This window comes from Phascolarctos cinereus, unplaced genomic scaffold (genome assembly GCF_003287225.1).
Source record: "Phascolarctos cinereus isolate Bilbo 61053 unplaced genomic scaffold, phaCin_HiC Scaffold_4;HRSCAF=312, whole genome shotgun sequence".
NCBI lineage: Eukaryota > Metazoa > Chordata > Mammalia > Diprotodontia > Phascolarctidae > Phascolarctos > Phascolarctos cinereus.
Genome location: NW_027555847.1, coordinates 507959344 through 507982448, shown reverse-complemented (window position 1 = coordinate 507982448; position 23105 = coordinate 507959344). Strand labels below are relative to the sequence as shown.

At 36.5% G+C, this 23105-nt stretch overlaps 1 protein-coding gene across 5 annotated transcripts in view; it reads right to left on the bottom strand.

The window, feature by feature from the left end:
- SMCHD1 (structural maintenance of chromosomes flexible hinge domain containing 1) overlaps window positions 1-23105 on the bottom strand; it is a 234804-nt gene that overhangs the window by 94887 nt on the left and 116812 nt on the right. For all 5 annotated transcript variants that reach the window (XM_078153486.1, XM_020970644.2, XM_020970647.2 and 2 more), the window contains exons 33-37: window positions 13050-13165; window positions 12092-12156; window positions 10015-10102; window positions 9207-9338; window positions 6529-6681 (exon numbers count right to left, since the gene is read on the bottom strand). In XM_078153486.1, the coding sequence (XP_078009612.1) occupies window positions 6529-6681; window positions 9207-9338; window positions 10015-10102; window positions 12092-12156; window positions 13050-13165 (554 nt within the window). The remainder of the gene's footprint in view (window positions 1-6528; window positions 6682-9206; window positions 9339-10014; window positions 10103-12091; window positions 12157-13049; window positions 13166-23105) is intronic.

Here is a 23105-nt window from a genome sequence, read left to right as displayed (position 1 = left end):
AAAATAATTCAGATTGCTTTGTGAGACAATATATATTATTTAAATCCTTGTGGACTTACTCTGTTTTAATTTATAAAATGTTCTTTTTTAAAAAGAACTTTATTCAGATTATCCTCCCAGGTCTAAACAATAATACGCAGATTTTAAAAACTGATAATACTATACATTGTTTTAAAGAAACATTCTAGGGGGCAGCTAGGTGGTGCAGTGGACAGAATACCAGGCTTGGAGTTAGGAGGACCTGAGTTCAAATATGGCCTCAGACCAGACACCTGACACTTACTAGCTGTGTGACCCTGGGCAGGTCACTTAACCCCAACCACCTCACCAAAAACAAACAGCACTCTTAATAGTAAGATTACAAATGACTAAATGTATTTAACTTTTAAATAGCATCCTTCCTGAGAAGGAAAAGTAATTACCCCTCTATAGCCCCCTCCACCAAAAAACAAGGTTTTTTCCCTTTTTCTGAATCCCAACTGATGTTTGAGTAAATTAAATATAAAATAACTTGTTACTGGTAGAAAAGAATGTTGAATGGGGGGTGAGGGGGAAAGCGAAACAGGACATTAGTGTTTAAAATCTTTGAGGGAAAAAAGATAACAAAGGAAAGCATTTAAGGATGATGAAAGAATTTTTGTTGAATTGAAAGACTTCTGAGGTCCCCTAGGATTCTTAGATTGGTAACAGATTAGTGAAGCATTTTCTTATTGATAACTTATCAAATTTGGTGAGGTGTAGTGTGTGTTCAAGGAAAACTAGTACTTCTGGTGTGAAGGCTGCTGAGCCCTTTTCAGGGCTGCTTTCCACCTTTGGCTCCAAAAAGCTGCAGCATGTGCAACAGCCACACACCGGTAAACCATTTCAGCAGATGGGCTAAGCCAAGTGGAGAGTAACCAAGAGGTCTCAAACCCATTGGTGAGTTAGGGGGGTGTCTACCCCAAGCACATAAAGACTTTCCCTGATGGAACAGGCTAATGAGAATAATTTATTCCAATGGCCATGAAGGCAGCTGAAGCAGGCACTATGGAGTGCTTAGTTTGGTTAGACATCGAAGATGCCAAAGTCATCCACTGCTTCTTGAGCCATCACCAGTCATCTTGATTCTCTCCTGCCACTGGACTATCACGACTCTGGAGGAGAGAGTGAGGCCAATGACTTCATGTAACTCCGCCTCACTTAAATCCAATTTACACATGAATCAAAAGACATCACCCTTACCATTTTACCAATCTCAAAGTCCTGTGGTGACAGGTTAAGTGATGAAGCAGCAGATACAGAAACACTGGGGACTGTAGTTACAATGCTGCACACGGGTGGACTAGGCCATAGGGTCTTCTTCTCACCGGAAGCAGTAGTGGAATTTGGCAGCCCCCTGAGTGTCTGAGCAGCCTTTTAAGGATCACACTGCTCAACTCCTGGTATGAGGAAGGGGCTAGAAAAGGTGCCCTAAAAATTGTCTGTTTACCCAACCCTGGCCTAATTGGCCAGGCAGGTGGGGAAACCACCCTGGGGTTGAAACACAAAAAAATATACAAAAACATCTGCAAAGACGATTCCACTCACCATCAGCACATGGAATGTGCACACACTTATACACAATACAATATCCAGTAAACCTGAAACATGAGCAGCTCTTATTGCAAGAGAACTCAGAAGGCACTGCATCCAAAAAGCAGTCCGGAGTGAAACTAGGCTGGCAAATGAAGTCCAGCTTACCGAAGTCAGATCTAGATACACATTTTTCTGGAGTAGCTGCAGTGAAAGGGAGCGCCACAAAGATGGTGTAGGTTTTGCAATCAAAGCTAATCTAGTAAACAAGCTTGTATGCCTACCTAAAGGAATGAATGACAGGCTCATGACAATTAGATTGCCACTTGTAGGAAAATGTCACGTCACCATCATCAGTGCCTATGCTCCCACCATGATGAACCCTGATGAGGTCAAAGAAAAATTCTATGAAGACCTGGAGACCCTTATCATCAATGTGTCAAAAGAGGACAAGCTTATAATTCTGAGTGACTTTAATGCTACAGTAGGCTCAGACTACCAGTCCTAGAGGGGAACAGAGTTGGAAACAGCAACAGTAATGGTAACTTACTACTGAAGACTTGAGCATCTCATGACCTCATTACCAACACTGTCTTCATTTACCTAAATGCAATAAAACTTCATGGATGTACCTCGTGACAAACATGGGCATTTAATAGACTACGTGATTATAAGGAGAAAAGACAGACAAATTGTGAGAGTAGAGAAAGCAATATGTGGCATAGAGGTTGGACTGATCGTAGACTTATTTTCTCCAAGCTAAATATTCACATTCAATAAAAGCAGCGTCCCCAAGACAAAATAACTACCAGAAGAATTAATGTGAAGAAATTAGAGCTCTTCTCTGAGAGGGAACAGTTTGTTGCTAATTTGGAGGGAAAATTGAGCCAACATAGAGTTGGCAACAGTGGAGCACAAAAGAAGTAGGCAGCTTTCAGAGATTAGGTGTATTAGCTCTGCATCTGCTCATCTGGACCAGAACACTTTGGAAACATCAACACTGGTTTGATGAAAATGACAGGGAAAATTCAGAAGCTGCTAAATGAAAAAACAAGAACCCCACAGGGTTTACCAGCAGGAAAGTTCATGCATCTCTAAAAAGGCAACATTTAATTCCATCAAAAGTAAAGTGCAAGCAAAGCTGAGAGAGATACAGGATTCTTGGCTCAGTAAGGAGGCAGCTGAAATTCAGTTTGATGCTGAGAGTAACAATCCAAAGTACTTTTATAATGCCCTGAAGGCTATTTACAGGCCAAAGACCTATGATATATCTCAACTACCAGTGCTGATGGAGCCACATTGATTAGTGATAAGGACATGATCCTAGAGTGATGGGCTGAACACTTCCATGGTGTTCTCACCAGCCCATCATCAATCACTGCTGAAGCCACTGACCATTTATCTTAAGTTGGAGTCAATCCCTCCCTAGCTGAAGTTCCAACTGAAGAGATTTTGAATGCCATTAGGCTTCTTTTGTGAGGCAAAGCACTTGGTGTTGATTCTATTCCAGCTGAGACATACAAGATAGGGGGGTCCACTGCTCATACAAAAGCTGACTGAAATTTTTCACATTATATGGCAAGAGGAGGTTATCCTCCAGGAGTTCAAGGATGACTCCATATAAAAGTAAAGGAAATAGAGTGTCCTATGAAAATGGGGGGGCGGGGCGGGCGGGCACAGACAACACAGGAGGACAGGACCGGGGGATGCACCCCTTCTCTTAGTAACTACTGGCAAGATTCCTGCTAGAGTCCTCCTGGCAAGGAGGGCTGAGGAATGATCAATATGGTGTTTGCTGCTCAACAACTCCAGGAGAAATGCCAAGAGCAGAACAGAGGTCTGTACATAATGTCTGTAGATCTGACCAAGGCCTTTGCTACCGTCAGTAGTGAGGATTTATGAAAAATTATGTCAAAATTTGGTTGCCTGGAGAAGTTCATCAGCACTGTACATCACTTTCATGACGCATGCTTGCCCAGGCTGTGGATAACAGACAATGCTCTCATGCTTTACCAGTCACCAATGGAGTGAAACAAGTCTGTGTGCTTGCTCCCTATGCTTTTTACCATGGTATTTTCAGCCATGTTGTCAAATACCTTCAATGAGGACAAACACAGCATCAAGATCAGCTATCACACTGATGGCAAATTCCTCAACTTGAAAAGGCTACACACTAAGACCAAAGCAGAAAGAGTGCTGGTGCATGATTTTCTGTTTGCAGATGATTGTGCACTCAATGAAGGCTCTGAAGCTGAGATGCAACAAAGTATGGATCGATTTTCTGCTACCTGCGCTAATTTTGGCCTAATAATTAACACCAAGAAAACACAAGTGCTCGATCATCCACCACCACACCATCCCTACAGGGAACCATTGGTTACAGCAAATGGAGAAGTTTGGAATGCTATTAAGTTCACTTACTTTGGTAGTGTACTTTCGAGGGATGTAAACACTGATAATGAGATTGATACACACACTGCCAGAGCTAGCTCAGTGTTTGACAGCCTCTGAAGGAAAAGTGTGGGAGAGAAGACGTATTAGACTGACTACCAAACTGAAGGTCCATTGTGCTGACCTCATGGCTGTATGCCTGTAAAACCTGGACAGTATGCCAGTGCTATACCAGGAAACAGAATCGCTTCCATTTGAACTGTCTTAGGAAGATTCTGAAGATCACCTGGCAGGATAAGATGCCAGACACTGAGATCCTTTCTTGAACTAAATTGCCAAGTATTCAAACTCTACTTCAGAGAGCGCAACGCCTATAGGCTGGCCATGCTGTTCAAATACAAAACGTACGCTTGCCAAAGACACTATTTTATGGAGAATTAACACAGGGCAAGCACTCATGAAGTGGTTAGAAGAAACAATACAATGACACTCTCAAGGTCTCTCTTAAGAACTTTGGAACTGATTGTGACTCTTAAGCTATTCAACCTTGGAAAAGTTATTTAAATCTGGCACACCCTTAGTTTCCCAACAAGAAAATAAAAGGTTTGGCATACATAGCCTCTGAGGTCTATTCCAGATCTAGATCTATGTTCCTATGATACAGTCAATCATCATGTGTATGTACTATAGGCTACGGAAAAAAGTACATAATACAAAACAGTGCCGACTTGCAAGGAGCTTATATTCTAACAGGAGAGACAAGTACATATAAAAATGTCACATAGCATAAAGTTAACAAATGTGAATATATACAAAGTAATTTAAGTACAAGGTAGGTTGGAAAAGACAGCTCTGGAAATTGGAGAAGAAAGAAGTTAGTGTATCCTAAATATGTGAGGCATCTTCTAGATCCAGTGATTACTTAAGAATTCAAAATGAATCTAACAATAGGTATGTATCTGGGGAAAGCAATTTCTACAAAGTAACTTTTTAAAATTACCTAAAATAGAGAAGCTCTCACCTTTTCACTGTTACCTAGGTTTTCTTAAGTTCTACTTATAATCCAATCAACAAAAATTTACTAAATATCAATGCTGTGTTAGTGCTAGGATAAAAAAAAAAGACAAAAGACAGTCCCTTGGATATTGTAACAATCCTGGCAAAGGATGATGCAGGTCTAATCTTGGAATTAAAGTGTTATGTGAGTGGAAAGAAAGGGGTTAATGTGAAAGATATTGGTGCAGAATCAACACTAGGTAGGAAATGACTAGACTTTGGAGGGATGTAGCAAAGTGAGAATTTAATAATGACTCTTAAGTTGCAGAGCTGGGTAAATGGCAGGATGGTGATACAATGGACAGAAAAGATAATGAATCCCATATCTTGGATATGCTGAGTTTGATATCCCTACAGGACATCTTTGGAAATGTCCTCTAAGCAGCTGGTAATGAAGGATTTGATCTCAAGAGAGAAACCAGAGCTAAATACATAGATCTCAGGGTCATCTTCATAAAGATAACTAAAATGACGGGAGCTGAGGTCACCAAGAGAGAATATAGAGAGAAGAGGACTCCTGACAGAACACTTAAGCAAATCTACATTTGGAGAGCATAAGGAAAGAGACTGAGGAGACAGAAGAAGAAACAAGAGAAATTAATGTCATAAATATTCAGATGAAAGAGTATTCAATGGGAAATTATGGTTAATCAATCAATATTTGTTAAGCACCAACTATATGACAGGCACTGTGCTAGGTGCTAGGAATATAAAGGGGAAAAAACAAAATAATCCCTACCCTCAAGAAAATAACCGTGTCAAATCCTGCATAAACAAAGAAGCTAGGGTTTGATAAAAGACCAATGGATTGGCAATGAAGAAATCATTGGTTTAAAAGCACTGGCAAAAAGCACAAAATCTTTTTGTCATTCTATTTTTTTAAAAAATCTCCATTAGAACAACAGCACTGCAACATCACAAGATTATAAAGAAAATTAGTACCTAAAATAGTAGCTTCACATAACATTTCTCCCCACATAAGAAGTATATGTCACCAAATTAAGTTATCTGTAATTTTGTTAGTATAGGAACTCCTTCCAAGAATGCAGATCATACCTCGTCTATAACTTAGTAGCTAAATCTTAGGAAATTGCTTTACACTCAGAAATTAAGTGACTTTCACTACACCATGCTGACTTTTAAAAAATTATAAGGGGGGGGAGTGAGAGAGAAGAGAGGATATAACTATATAAACTACAAGAAATGCTACCACAAAACAATCAAAAGACAATGTTGCACAAGAGAAAAAAAAAAGGTTGGCCCCAAAAAAGAGATTAAGAGACAACACCTCCTCCAAATTCTTTTACAGAGGTGGAAGTCCATAGATATGGAACACTGCGTATTTTTCAATGACGGATTTTGCTCACTTTTTTCTCATCTACTTTTTCTTTTGTTTTCTTTAAAACATATTCTTTGTTCTTTGGGAAAGCTTTCTGGGAGAGGTGAAGGAGGGTATAGAGAAGGAAATTTAGGTGATATAAAAATAAAAGATACCAACAAAAATTTTATAAAGTATTGGTGAAAAATTACCTTGATTTCAGCTGATCCCTTGATAAATGGAAATTCAACCACTCTAACTTTCCCATTAAAAAGTGGAATCTCAGTATCTTCATCATTAGAACTTTTAATTTTAGCAATTATCTTGCCAATCAAATTAGTTCCAGTGCGATTATTGTGTTCATCCTTAAATTAAAGAAAGTCATAATTAATTAGAATAATCTTTTGGGAATAAAAATCTGTAAAGAGATATACAAGTCCCAGATATGCTGAATTTTATATGGTACTCCAAACACTGACTCATATTTGTCCTTCTGATCTTTACGGTGCAAACATTAAAAAAAAAAACTGCAAAAGGAATGAAAAAAAAAACAAAGCAATGGGAAAAAATGATACTAAATGTACTACACAAATAACTGGGGTTCTAAATTCACCTGTCAATGCTGATATTGTCACCAATCTGCACCACCTTTCTGGTAATTCACTTACTTTCTCTTTTTCCTTATTTAATTTTTTACCAAATATAGTCAATAACTGTACTCTCTTTCATTGAGTTACTGAGAACAAGGAACCAAGGTTAAAAATGCACTGTAGTGGAATGAAAAGACCACTGACTTTAGACCTGCCATTCTACTCTCTACTACCCATGTGAACTTATTTAATCAAGCACTTATAAAGAGCAATGTAACTGTGTACGTGGTATTATGCCAGACACTAGGAATATAAAAGTGATATATCTGCATTCAAGGAGCTCACATTCCACTGAGAGACAACATACACATAGAGAGATATGTACAAAGAACACACAAGGTAACCTTTGGAAGAGAAAGCACTAGTAGCTGGGGGACCAACAAAGTGACCTAAAAGGGCACCACTGGAATTTATTAGTAGGAGAAAGAAAATCACTTTGGCAAAAACTCATTTAACCTACATGAGCCTAATGGTCTTTATCTGGTAAATGAGGGGCATAGGGTTGGGGGGTGAAATCTAAGATAATTTCTTTGCCAGCTCAAGATAAATTCTTGCCAGCTTAAAGTCTATGACTATAGGGACAAAATCACCCCAAAGGACTAAAAGAGAAACTGAGGCAGAGCTCTGAGCCAAAGCACTTTATTAAAGCGACCTGGCCCCTTCTAAAGAAGTGGACCTCAGACCTTCCTCACAATCTGAAATACCCTTCCTTCGAGTACCTTATTTTAATAGGGTTTGATAGCAGATTTGTCACCTGAACATTCTAAAGTGGCTACACAAAATATAGAATCCAACTTGTTGACATACGACATATAAACTAAGAATCCCATTGGTTGATACATGACACATAAACTAAAATAAGCAAAACTGATACATTAGCATAGTGAAGCAAGGAATATCTCCGCTGACTTGGTGGTCACAAGATGGATATGCTCCTCGTTAGGTTGGGAAAAAGGAGATACAAGCTATACCATATGCTCCAAAAACATATCGAGGAGAGCCTTTCCGTACCATGCCACTCATACTTAGTTTGGTCATGGAATTTTAGCAAAACAGGATGGAGATATCCATGTCAGCATTCTTGCAGTTACACAAGTACGCTCCATAGCTGGTAAAATACTAATGAACATTACATTAAAGCTTGAGGACTATTATAGGGCCCTCTGATTAGAACCTATATTGCTATATAACTTATACAAAACATGGATTAATACATTGTTTATTCTTATACCTGTTACTAGATAGAGTAGTTTGTCTTAAAATGTTGTCCCAAGTATTTTGTACTAAGATAGAATAATTAATTATTCAATATTTAGTATTAAAGTTCTTCAGTATCAGTTCTGGATTATGCATGTTAATGATGGGGAAGAGTAGTTCATATATTCCTTAAACCTTTCCTATCTTCCTTTATATTTATATTTCTACCCTCAAATTCACCTGGGGTTCAAACAAAGCTTGATGAAAAATCCTGAAGCCCCATACTATGAAGACCTGGCTCAGGAACAGCTGGAAAATTTGCCCAATATTGTGTTTTATACTTTGCTTCCCACTCTGTGCTATTGATGTCAGTAGCATTATAGCTCATAGTGTCTTAAGTGTGAGTAGAGTTGTCTTTTGCTATATAGCTGATTATTACTTATCTTGAGGGCAGAAGGAGATAATTCACTTTTAGCTTGAAGGTCTGTCCTAATGGCTGTGTATCCTGATGGCTAAAACTGGTTAAATACAAGGGAGCTTAAATCTACCACATAGCTAAGCTATCAAAATTGTTTCTAAAACTAAAGTTATTCAATTATACACACCCACATCCATACATTTTTAAATCTCCATGGGAGCAAAGCACTGCATATAGTAAATAAACTTTCAGTAAGGGTTTTTCCTAGGATAAAATATGAGTTTTGTGCATAAACTTTAAAATGTCTTTTTTTGGATAGTCAGGTTTTCTTCCATCCCTGAACATGTAGGTTCTTAGCTTTTCTGAACAAGATAATTAAGATTAACAAATAAATTGCTTCCAGATAAATAAAGGATTACTATTGCTACCATGCTAAGGTTGCCAAAATTCCACTTCCACCAGATTGCTTATGTCTAAGAATGGATAATTGAGACAGAAGAGTCACTCGATTATCATATCACCTAATTCTCTATTAGTCTAAAAACCTTATACAGTCTTCTCAATACATTTAACATAAAACCAAAAGTAATTATTTTGTGATAACTTTGTAAAATGCAAACATTACCACGATGTTAAGGCACAGGTCTTTGACTAAGGTCCTATTGGCAATAGGTGGAACATTAGAAACAGCCGGGGTAGATGGCAGACATTCAGGAACTAACTTGACTGGTTCATTAGGTATGACATCAACTAAAATCTTAGAAAAGGAAAACAATTTGATTAACAACTTGCTCACATATGTATATGTTAGAATTATTTCTTATTCTTTATTTCTTAAAGTGATGGCTTATAACCAATTTTTTTTTGACATTCTAAGATATTTATGTATTCAGTTAAAATATTTTAAAAGAAATAAGACTAAAATAAAATGCCTGACACCAAAACACAAAAAAAATCATTCTAAAAACTAATAACAACTGATTTTAAAAACTGTAAATTTTAAGACATTTGGAAATTAACTTAATCATATGACATTTCAATTATTTACAATATAGAAAGTAAACTAAAATTCTATCCAGAAGTCTATTTTTGGGGGAACTTTGTAAATCAGAATTTTTAAAAAATGTTACGTACAATATTTATACATGCAGAGTTCTATGTGTTCTATTTGCTCAATGAATACTGGTTAAAATTCATGATGCTGAGATCCATGATTGTTAATATGCCTTTTGAATCAAATCAAATAAAATGTATGGGACATAAAAAATAATCTAAAATAAGTTTTATCACTTTCTAAATTTAAAGTATTTTTTAAAACTGATAACATATATAAAATATACAAAGACAGAATCAGAATATCAAGTTAATACCAAAATTTCAGTTTTCAGTCAGGCCGCATATCACATGGTACTACGTAAAAGCTAAAGACAAACCTGATCACTGTTGAGAACAGAAGATTTGTCGACCATAAAAGCAAACTGGATGCAGTAACTGCCCACTTTGTTTGGAATCACTTTATCCCTTAATTAAAAAGATAAAATATTAAAAGTTAAATAAGGAGAGAAATTTAGGGTTCGCGTTGTTTCTTTTTCTAAAATCCATAAAAGGGAACTGAGTAAAAGTCGAACATTAGTTGATACGTCTTGATTCCTAAAGTGCTTCCTCCTGTTTTTCTTTGTAGAAATATCTGTTCTGGATGGAAAACATTCCTGTCCTGTTTGTAGAAAAATAGAAGACTGCAAAATTGTAGGGTGATTAATTTTGAGAAATTAGAAAATTCTTTCTGTGATTTTAAATTCTGCTAGCATGTTTTTGTGAAATGAAAGAAATTCCTGAATATTCTAACGAATGTTTGTACTTCTTAAAGTCACAGGATTTGTTTGCTCTCTCCTATCTTGTTTCTCATCTCTCTTCCAGAGTTTGCATTTTCAGAACTCATTAATTTAGGGGAAAAAAAAGTCACACTGGTATAGTTTAACTTAAACATCAACTACTGTTCTTTTTTCTAATGTACTAACAACTTTGAACAAACCTCGTTTTATAAAAATATGTTTTTTCAAGGCAAGGAGGAGAGGCTCAGGCTCCTAATCACTAGTATGCCACTTTTTCTACTATATTATCTTTTAGGTTCTCTTGTCTTTCACTCTATTCTTTCTCATTTGATCCCATCAGCTCCCACGAATTCAATTATCACCTTTATACTGATAATTCCCAGATCCTAAATACTTAGCCCTAGTCTCTCTGCTCAGCTAGTCATTTATGTCCAAATGCTTGTTGGATCTTCGGAACTAGACAACCTATAGGTGTATCAAACTTAACATATCTTTTCTTGCTAACTCTTCTCCCCTGCTTAACGTCCCTATTATTGTTAAGAGCACCAATATCCTTCCAATCCATCATCCAAGCTCCGTCATCAGTGTTATGCCTGACTTCTCACTCTCATGCATCTCTCCTATTCAACCTGTTATCAAATATTATCTTCTTTACAATATCTCTCATTTATGTCCTCCTTCTCTCCACTCATACAGCAACAATCTTAATTCAAGCTCCCATTACCTCTCAACCTAGACTAATGCAACAATAGCCTTCTAACTGGTATCCCTGCCTCAAGTTGTTCTGCCTGCCCCAACCCTCCCTGGACCATCCCGCACTCACCTATTAAAAAGTTATTTTTCTAAATCATGTGATCAAGTCTCACACACACCACCTGCAGTGCCTCCAAGATCAGATATCGACTCCTACATCATCTAAATTATCTCTTCATAACCTGGCCACTTCCTTCCATTCCAGTTTCCTTCTTGTTCCCCCCTCTCCACAGCACTCTTCGATCCATTTACACCAGTTTCCCTGAAGGTACTTGACCACAATCTTTCATCTCCTGCCTCTCTGCTTTTGTACTGTCTCCCAATCACAGAATGCTTAAGGAGCTACCTATATACCCATCCATCTCCATTTCTTAAAACTTCCTCTGGCTTCCCTTAAGATTCTGCTCAAATCCCACCTTCCATATGTCCTCTTATTTGCTAACACCTTTCTCTTTCAGATTTTCTTCACCTCCTCTCTTTACATCTTCTATGTACTTAGATATTTAAATATTGTCTTCTCCATTCAAATGTATGTTCTCTGATGGCAAGTACTGTTTTTGGATTTATTTTTAACGCCAGTGTTAGCTAAGCATAATGCCTGGCACATGAAAAGTGTTTAATAAACACCTACTAAGACAGTAAGATTCAGAACAATTTTTAGTATCCTCTATAATAATATAGAAGTTATGCTTTTTTCTCTATAAGATAGTTATGAACATTAATAAAGTACAGAAAACAGTAGCTCACATAATTGACAATTTTTTTTTGCCCTTTCTTCCATGTAAAGAACTAAAAATAAAATGATATGGAAATCAGTAATTCCTAAACTTACTATCATGCTATCCCAGAATGGGAAAAATGTTTTCAAGATAACCAATTTATAACAAGTATTCATTAACAAATTACAAAAACAATTGAGAAATACCTGAAATAAAAGAAGCCCTCTTCCTTGTCATTATCCTTTATTTTACTACAATTAAATGTTTCTACCTGAAGAGAAAAACAAAAATTTCAAATACTATGGCTAGTATATAAGGCAGCCCATATTAAAAATTTAAATGAAGACAATTTAAATTATGCCACTTAGGGATACCCTATATGTAAAACATTATTCTGAACAATACCACTTAGCAAAAATATATTTTTTTAAGCCAATGGAACACTGCTTATATTAAGTAGAGTAACCTCATACAGACAAATACACAACTTTAATTTCTACGTGGCTGGACTGACAGGACTCATAAAGAATAAAAATTTATATAAATTTATATAAACTTATGTTTTCCTTTTTAATACACAGGTGTAATGATGGAAGAATTTATACAGGGTAAATATATTTCTTCTCTAACTCAAAAAGTCAAAACAAGGCACCTTTCTGAAATAGCTACATGCTGAAGGTTGCTTATGATCAATACAACATATAAATTAATAGAGGAAAAATGACTAGAAACACAGACAACTGTTGAGATGGACATTAGGATTGGACCAAATTTGCTCTATTACATGTGATAAACTCATTAAAGGTTACGAATCACTAGGAAACAATAAAACTTGTGTTCTTGAACTATTCTCCCCAGATAACTTGTTTCATATGCAACTGCCATTTAGCCCTCTGAGGAAAATCCACAGACTTCTGTTCACATTCCTTTTCTCATTTTTTTACCTCCTCCTACAAAATTACTTGAAGATGTTGATGAGACTTTAGAGAAGCTGCCCTTCTAAAGGATGGTATTAACCAAATATATAAATGGATAATATTATGTTAAGAATTAAGAAAATCCCCAAATATTCCAGCCACTAGCTTCATTTTAGAAATATCAAGGTAGCGGAGTTAGGTTAACATTTCTAAATGCCCTCTTAAGAATACTTTTCTAGTGACTTACATTGGCTGGTTGTCGGTTTCCACTGCCTGAGAGTTTCCACATTTTCATAGAAATCCGTGTGGGATTAATATTCTTAATGATACTCTCATCTTCAGAAATAACACTAACCATGAAATCTGTCAGAACAAACAAAAATATCTGTATTTTCCTTGGTCTAATTATGCAACTAAGGCTTTTTCTATAGTTCATTATAATTCTGGGAGTAGAGATATATGATTGGCATATTATAAACTCAATATGCATCTGTTTTTAACTTATACTGAGACATATAGGTACACAATATGCTAATTATACTGAGCTATAGGTACACAATATAAAAATTATGAGACATATATGCTTTTAAAATTATACGGAGACATATATATACTAATCAAACGACATATGTATGGGACTTTGCAAGCAATAAAACACTATATAAATGTAAGATATTATCAGCTATTGCAGCTGATTATCATTACAATACCATGTTTATGGTATACATTGCTCTCCTGGTTCCTTCTGCTCACTTAACTTTTTATCAGTTCATGCAAGTCTTCCTAGATTTTTCAGAAAATATCCACAACAGTATTTCTTCACAATCATACCATAACTTGTTTAGCCTTTCTCCAATTGATGGAAATCCCCCTTAGTTTCCAATTCTATGTTATCACAAAAAGAGCTGCTATAAATATTTCTGCACATATGGGTCCTTTTCTTACTTCTTTGGTCTCCTAGGGGTATACATTTAGGAGGATACTGTTTGGTCAAAGAATATGCACAGTTTTATGACACTTGGGCATAGTTCCAAATTTGGCATTAGTATACCTATTTTTCCATATCCCTGTTAACCATCTGTCATTTTCCTTTTCTATCGTCCTAGCCAATCTGATGAGTGAGAGACAGCACTTCAGAATTGTTTTAATTTGTATTTTTCTAACTATTAGTGATTTGGAAGCATTCTTTCATATGACTATTCATAGTTTTGATTTCTTCTTCTGAAAATTACCCGTTCAAATGTTTGACCATTTGTCAACTGGAGAATATTTCTTATTTTTATAAAAGTAGCTGAGTTTGCCATATATTTGAGAAATGACGCCTTTATTAGGGAAACATACCGTAAAAATTTTTTTTAACTAGGTTCCCCCTTTTCTTCTAATTTTGGCTGCATAAATTTTGTTTGTGTTAAACCTTTAATCTTATGTAATGAAAAGTATCCATTTCACCTCTTTCATAATTCTATCTCTTCCTTTATCCATAGATGTGACAATTTGCTTCATGCTCCCCTAAACTGCTTATATCACACTTTACATCTAAATCACGTGCCAACTTTGACTCTGAGTTAATCTTAGTATACAGTGTGAAATGTTAGTTTATACCTAGTTTCTGCCAGAATACTTTCTAATTTTTCCATAAGTTTTTGTCAAATATGGAGTCAAATTTGGAGTTCTCACCCCAAAAAGCTTGGATCTTTGGGTTTACCAAACACTAGGTTACTGTGCTCATTTGCTTCAGTACGTTGTGTACCTACTCTATCACAATAATCAACCACTCCATTTCTTATCCAGTATGAGACTGTTTTGATGATTAATGCTTTATAGGCCAGTGTGAGATATGGTACTGTTACGCCATCTTCCTTAACTTTTGTTTTCATTGATTCCCTCGATATTCTTTATCTTTTGTTCCAGCAGATAAATTATGTTTTTTTTCTAGTTCCATTAAAAAATTCTTTGGTTGTTTGGTATGGTACTGAATAAGGAAATTAGTTTGTATAGTATTCCAATCTTTCTTTAAATGTTTCATAGAATTCACTTATAAATCCATCTGGTCCTGAGTTCTTTAGGAGTTCATTTATGAATTTTTCAATTTCTTTTTTAAATAAAGAGTTATTTAAATCTTCTGTCTCCTTTTTGGTTAGTCAGGGCAATTTATATTTTTTATACATATTCATCCATTTCCTTTAGATTGTCAGTTTTACTAGGATAAAATTGGGCAAAACAGCTCCTAACAATATTGCTTTAATTTCAACTTCATTAGTGGCCCATTCACACTTTTCATTTTTTTGTACTAGTAATTTGGTTGTCTTCTTTCTTTTTTTAATAATCAAATTAATCAATGGCTTATCTATTTTAATTGATTTTTTCATAAAACCAGTTTCTAGTTAAAAGTTTGGGGCAGCTAAGTAGCACAGTGGACAGAGCACTGGGCCTGGAGCCAAGAAGACCTGAGTTCAAATTTGGCCTCAGATACTTAGTGGGACTGTGACTGGTCAAACCACTGGTTTGCCCCAGTTTCCTCATCTGTAAAATGAGCTGAAGAAGAAAATGGCAAATCACTCTAGTATCTTTGCCAAGAAAAGCCCAAATAGGGTCAACAAAGAATCAGACATGGTCTAAAAGGACTGCACAACAAAATTAAATTTTTAATTAATTTTGTATTTGATTTTTAGGATTTCCAATTTGGTGTTAAATTGGAGAGTTTAAATTTGTTCTTTTTCTAGTTTTTTTTAGTTGCATACCCAATTTATTCATCTGCTCTTTCTGTTTCACTGATCGGTGCATTTAAGGATACAAATTTTCCCCCAAGTACTGCTTTGTCTACATACCACAAATTCTGATGTTGTATTCACTTTAAAAAAATTATTGTTCCTATGATTTATTCTTTGACCTACTCACTCTTTAGGACTGGATTATTTTGTTTCCAATGAATTTTTAATCTATTCTTCACAGGCCCTTTATTGAATGCAATATTTGTTGCACTATAGTCTGAAAGGGTACATTTACTGTTTCTGCTTTTCTATAGATATTTGTGAGATTTTTATACCCTAATACATGGTCATTTTTGCAGTGTAATAAACAGATAAGAACAAGGTATACACCTTTATATTCCCATTCAATACTCTCCAGATACCTACAATATTGAATTTTTCTAAAATGTTATTTTTCTCCTTATCATCCTCCTTATTTTGTGATTAGAATTACCTAGGTCTAAAAGAAATGAACTGAAGTACCCCACTATGGTTTAATTTTTCATATTTTTTCATATACTCCTCTGATTTAATTTTTCCTTCAAGATGCTATGTAACTTGATGCCTGTATGAGCAGTATTTATATTGCTTTATGGTCCATGGTCCGTTTGCACAAAACGTAGATTCTTTGATTATCTCTTTTATTTTTGCTTTCTCTGAGATCATAATTGCTACCCCTGCCCTTTCCACTTCTGCTGAAGCATAACAGATCCTGCTCAAGCCTCTTATTTTAACTCTGTATAGGTTTTTCTATTTCAAGTGTGTCTTTTATAAACATATTGCTGGATTCTAGTTTCTAATGCATTCTATTCCCCTCTTATTTTACGGATCAGTTCATTCAATTCCATATTCAGTTATGATTGTGAACTGAATTTCTCTCCATCCTATTCTCTATTTCTCTTTTTATTGCCTGTCCCCAACTTCAAAGAACATCTGGCTTCTAACAACTGTCTCCCTTAATCTGTCTTCCCTCTAATTACTCCTTCCCACTCCCCTCCAACTTCCCTGATAGGCAAGATGATTATCTATACCCAACTGCATGTGTATATAATACACAATACAACCTTCCTGAACCAATGACCGGATTCCCCTTCCCCATTTTCCCGTGTTGTAAAAACTCTTCCTTGCATGCCTCTTTTATGTTAGATAAATTTCTTTTCTGTTAGACTATTTTATGGAAAACTCACACAGAGCAAGCACTCACATAATGGTCAGAAAAAGTGATACAAGGATGCTCTCAAGGCCTGTCTGAAGAACTTTGCAATGAATTGCATAATATGGGAGACTGGCACAAGATTGTCCAGCATGGCACACCCTCATCAAAGAAGGTGCTATGCTCTATGAGCAAAGCTGAATTGAAGTAGCTCAAAAGAAACATGAGATGCACAAATTTAGAGAATCCACCCCAAATGTTCATATGAACTATTTGTGCCCAACCTGTAGTAGAGTATTCCAAGCTCATACTGGTCTGATCAGCCACAGTCAGACGTATCGTAGCTTGAATATAACATAGTGATGTTGTTTTGGTTCTCTTTGAAAAAGAAGGACAACCATATATAATTTTCACCACTATTCCTTTCCCTTCCCCCTTCTCCCAGCACATCCTTTTCTGACCCTTCCACTCTTCTTTTGTCATTATCCCAACAAAGTAGACTCATACTCCTGCCCTTTGAGCTAAGTAGACTGCTTTGAACTGGACCAGTGATAATGTTCCTAGGGATTACATGTATCATCTTCTCATATGGAAATGTAAACAATTTAACCTTATTAAATTATGAGTTCATACTTATGTTTACCTTTTTATTGTTGAGTCTTTTCTTAGAATGCAAATTGTCTACTCAGCTCTAGCCTTTTCATGAGGGATACTTGAAAGACCCCTATTTCATTAAATATCCATTTTTCCCCAGTACTATTATACTTAAGTTTTGGTGGGTAAGTTAATCTTGGCTATAATCTTAGCTCCTTTGCCTTCTGGAAAATCGTATTTCAAGCCCTCCATTCTTCTTCTGTAGCAGCTGCTAAATCTTGCATGATCATGACTGTGGATCCAAAGCATTTAAATTATTTCTGTTTGCTTGCAATATTTTCTCCTTGATCTAAGAGCTCTGGATTTTAGGTATAATAATTCTGTGTGGTTTTGTTTGGGTATTTCATTCAGGAGGTAAGTGGTGGATTCTGTCAATTTCTACTTTGCCCTCTGGCTCTAAGATATCTAGACAATTTCCCTTTACACCTTCTTGAACTATGATGGCTATATGTAAATCACAGCTTTTAGGTAGTCTAATAATTCTTCAATTATTTCTCCTCAATCTATCTTCCTAGCTTCCATTTAACCAGTTCTTACTTTTAAAGAGTATTTTCCAAAAAAAAAAAAGTGTATTTTCTTCAGTGAGGTTTTGTACCTCTGTTACCATCTGGCCAATTCTGACTTTTAAGGAGTTATTTTCTTCACTTTTTTTGTGCCTCTTTTGCCATACTATTAATTCTATTTTCATAATTTTCTTGCATATCTCAGTTGTTTTCCCCAATTTTTCCTCTAACACTCATTTGATTTTTAAAAAATCATTCTTTTGCTCTTTTTTAAAAAATCTCTTTAATTTCTTTAGCTCTTCTGGGAATTCTTGCTGGGCTTCTGTCCAATCTTCATTTTGTTTTTTATCTCTGAAGGTTTTGCAGGTCATTGTCTTCTGAGTTTGTATTTTGGGCTTCCCTTCCACCATAGCAACTTTTTATGGTCAGGTTCTTTTTTTCTGTTGTTTGCTAATTTTTTCAGCCTACTTCTTGACTTTGTACTTTATGTTAGAGTTGGTCTCTGTTCAACTCTGGGGAGTATGACTGGCCTGAGCTTCTGTCTACTATGTATGTCCTTCTGTTTTCACGGTTCATTTTGAGAATCTGTACATTTTTTGGGTGCTTCCAAAGCGGTCTCTGGGGAGACATCAGGTCACAGACTTCCTGGTCAGTGTTTTGCTTTATTATAACTGTGACTGCTCTTCTCTGTCCTAGAACGGGGACCCAGAAATTGGAAACATGCAACAGAGCTGCCAAATGGCACCCGATCTCTTTTGCAGGTCCTGGTGCTGCTACAGCTGCTCCCCACCACTGCTGTTGCCACCACACAGTGTGGTTTCCACTGCACTGCATTCTCAGCTACCCACCACCCTATTATCTGCAGACCTCTCTTTCTGTCTTCCTAAGTTGGAAAAATGACTGAGACTTTTTTTTTTGTTCTCCTGATCCGAATTCTGTTCAGTGTTTTCTGTGGTCATTTTTTAGAAGTTTTGGGGTAGATCTAGCAGTTGTGACCTTTCATTCAACCAATATAACCCTGTTCCTACATTTAACCTTTCTAGGCATTAGTTGCAGAATGGTAGTATTAGAGAGAGAGAGAGAGAGAGAGAGAGAGACAGAGAGAGACAGAGAGAGTGTCTGTCTGTCACAGAAAGAGAGAGAGAAGATGAGAAATAGGAGCAGGGGAGAGAGGAATAGAGGGACAGACACCTATCAGGTCTCTTTTAGCTCACTTTGATGCAACCCAATACAAGTGGCACAAGAACTAAACACCTGAGTTTAAATGCAGGTTCAGACACTTATTAATTGTGTGACTCTGAGTAAGCCACTGAATCTCTTTCTGCCTCAATTTCCCCAACTACAAAATGGGCATAATAACAGCACCTACTTCACAAGGTTATTCTGAAAATGAGATATTTATAAAGCATTTAAGGACAGTGCCTGGCACATGCAAAGTATTTAATAAATATATATTATGTTTCCTTCCCACTTGTTAAAGGCAAGTGCTAAGCATTAAAAGCAAATGCTAAGTATTATGGATTCAAAGGCAAAAGAGAGAGGCCTTGTCCTCAAAGTGTTCACAGCCTGATAGAAGAGGTAATGCACAAATAACTACATAGAAACAAGGGGTGTGTGTGTGTGTGGGTGTGTGTCTGTGTGTGTGTAGGCTAAATTGAGAGCAATCTCAGATAAAAGGTACAAAATAAAGGAGGACTGGAAAGGTTTAACTGAGATCTGACAGAAGTGATGGAAGGCAAGAGGCAGAGATGAGGAGGGAGAGAATTATAGGCATGAAGGACAGCTAGTGAAAATGCCTAGAGTTAAGAGACAGTATGTTAAGTATTTTTTCACCAGATCATCACAACAACCCTACACCACCTAGTTACCTAGCTGATAAATACAAAAGGTCATTCAGATACTACAATGAAGCAATGGAGGACTTCCTAGCAAATGTATCATTTAGATACCTTCCCTTATGTTAAAAAAAAATTATGTCCCATTTCCCCAACATGAATATAAACTCTCAAACTAAGTTTTCTTAGTTTGAGCTCTCAAAACTAAGTTATTTATTTCTTGTAAAAATTTCTGTTGATCTGTGGTTTCAAATGATACCCATCAAATTGTTGATAGAAGTTGATAAAAAAGGAAATAATCCATGTTGGAGATGTCGTGGGAAGACAGACTAGTACACTGGAAAAGTTGCTCAACTGTTTAGACTCTTTGCCTCAACAATCTCATTACTGGTCACACACCCTAAGGAAAGGCAACAACAGGAAGAAATTCTACATATATCAAAATCTCCAAAGCAATGCTGTATTATAATAAAAAACAGAAAACAAAATGGGCACCCATCAATTTAGGGAATGGCTGAATAAACTGTAGCATATTAATACATTATAATAAATAATATGACCTAGAGAAACATGCATGAAAAAAGTTTGAATCAGGAGCAATAGAAACAATAACATTAATATAAATGAAAAACATAAAAAACAGTTAATTATGATAAACAATATTTGGCCTGAAGAACTGGTAAGAGTCATGAGCTGCTTGGGTGACAACTCCTTAACTGAGTGTAATACAGCAGATGGAGCGCCTGGGCTTACAGTAAGAAAGATCTCATCTCAATTGAATCTTCACTGCTACACATCAATCCTTCTGTTGTCGTTCAGTCGTTTTTCAGTAATGTCTGACTCTGTGATCTCATTTGTGGTTTTCTTAGCAGATACTGGAATGGTCTGCCATTCACTTTTCTAGCTCATTTTATAGATGAGGAAACTGAGGCAAACAGGGTTAAGTGACTCACCCAGGGTCACACAGCTAGTAAGTGTCTGAGGCCAGATTTGAACTCAGGAAGATGAGTATTTCTGACTCCATGCTCAGCACTCTATCTACTGCACTATCTACCTGGTCCCTAGCAATCTTTCTGTTCTTCCCTAAATGACTCTCTAATACCAGCTGACTCTACAATAGGTGTTTCAATTTTCTTTCCCCTTGAAGGCTCCCACACCCTCCTTCATCAACAAAGGACCTTTACCTCCCACTTTCTGGAAAAACAGATGCCATCAGGGGCAGCTAGGTGGCACACTGGATAGAGCACACAAGCCCTGGAGTCAGGAGGACCTGAGTTCAAATCAGACCTCAGACACATGACACTTACTAGCTGTGTGACCCTGGGCAAGTTATTTAACCCCACTGCCTAGCCTCCCTGCTCCCCCCCCCAAAAAAAAGATGCTAAGCTCAGGAGTTCCCTCTTCTTCCCCTTTGCTACAACTCAAAACCCCTCAACACCATCACCAATTTTCTCCTACTTTATTTCAGTTTCTGACCAAGGGTAAGACCCTTCTAAGCCAGGTAAACATGTCTACTTATGCCATCTGTCATCTCTCATTTCTTCTAGGAGCTTAGATCCCTATAACCTCTTTATTGATTTTTAATCTCTCCCAATTTGATCCTTCCTTCCCTGCTGCCTAAAAATATGCCCAAGTCTCCCTCATCTTTAAAAAATATTCATTTGCTAATATCCACAAGCTATCATTGTATACATCTCTTCTCTTTCACAGCTAAACTCCTAAACAAAGCCATCTCAATTAGCTGCCTCCATTTGCTCTCCTCCCATGCCTCAGTGCTTTCCAATCTGGTTTCAGAGTTTTCCACTGAATTAAAACTACCTCTCCAATGTTACCAATGACCTTAGGGTAAAACTAATACTCCATTCTCAGTCCTGATTTTTCTTAGAGGTAGGTGACATTATTTTTTAGACTTTCCTCTTCTCCAAACAATTTTTCTTAGACTCCATTAAAGAAAGAACTCCTCTTCTTAAAACTCCAAGTCTGGAGCAGCTAGGAGGCGTAGAGGATGGAGTTCCAGCCTTGGAGTTAGGAGGGCCTGAGTTCAAATCTAGCCTCAGCCACTTGACACCTACTAGCTGTGTGACCCTGGGCAAGTCACTTAACCCCAATTGTCTCACCAAAAAAAGCGCAACCAAAACAAAACCACAAAGCACAAAACAAACCCCCAAAATTCCAAGCCTGTTGCCAAACCTCCTAATACCCTATTTTCCAGGGTTCTAATGCTCTCTTTTCTTTCTATATATACTCTCAGACTTATCACCAAGTTCTCTTGGATTCAATCTTTATATCTCTCACATCATCTATTCCCACCTCTCCACATAACCATCTACCTAGTTCATATTCTCATCACCTCTTCCCTGAACTAAGACAATTTCCTAATTATGAGACTCCCAGTTTCCAGTCTCCAATCTATCTTCTACACCATTATTATAAATCTATCTCTTGTCTAAAACAAATCTGACCTTATTTAAAGAAATGTGATAATTGCTTATTGACTCTAGAATAAAATATTAACTCCTTAGTATGACATTTAAATCACTTCAAACTGGTTCCAAGCTATCCTTTCGGGTTTTTTAACTCCCCTTCATAAATTTTATGTATCAATTAAATCATCCTACTTCCTGGTGTCCATATTCAGCACATCATCTACTATCTCTATTTTTTTGCACAAGCTATCTTCTACTACACAGAATAATACATTATTCCCTCTCATTTCCACCACTTAAAATCCCTAGCTTTCTTCAACTTCAAGGCTTAGCTCACATATCAATTTCTATGGGAGGGAAAGCATATCCTTACTCTCTTATTTAGTGTTCACTCCCTCCTCTCTGATTTTAGCATGTACACACTTCACGTGTTTGCATATTATATTCTTTCAATACAATATAAAGCCCTTGAAAATAGACAGTATTTTTCATTTTCATCCATTTGCCTAGTGCCTAGGAAAGTGCCATGCACATGACAAGGACTTAATAAATGCCCACTGGATTGGATTAGTATTGGCAATAGGAAGCAAAAGGTATGCTAACTCATCCTCTTGACCCAATGAAAGATGCTAGTGGGGCGGGGGGGGGGGGAAGAGAAGAGAGGTGAAGGAGACATAAGCTAAGCTATGAGAGAAGAAAAAACTGCACCTTGGACTGTGACCATGACACAGACTTCTCTGGAAAGAGCTTTCCATGAAATATGATAAGAAACAGTAAGAAAATAATAGTTTGTCAAATACATTTCAAAAATTAAATAAGAATTGTCACTAAAAATTTCTAAAATACTAAAAGCTATAGTGGGAGTTTTTGGTTCTCCTATGAGACTTCCAGTTTTGTCATTTATTTATAGCTATGAAAAGTAATCAGAAAACACATGCGTATCTATGTACGGACATTTCTCCTTGTTATCATAATACGTAAA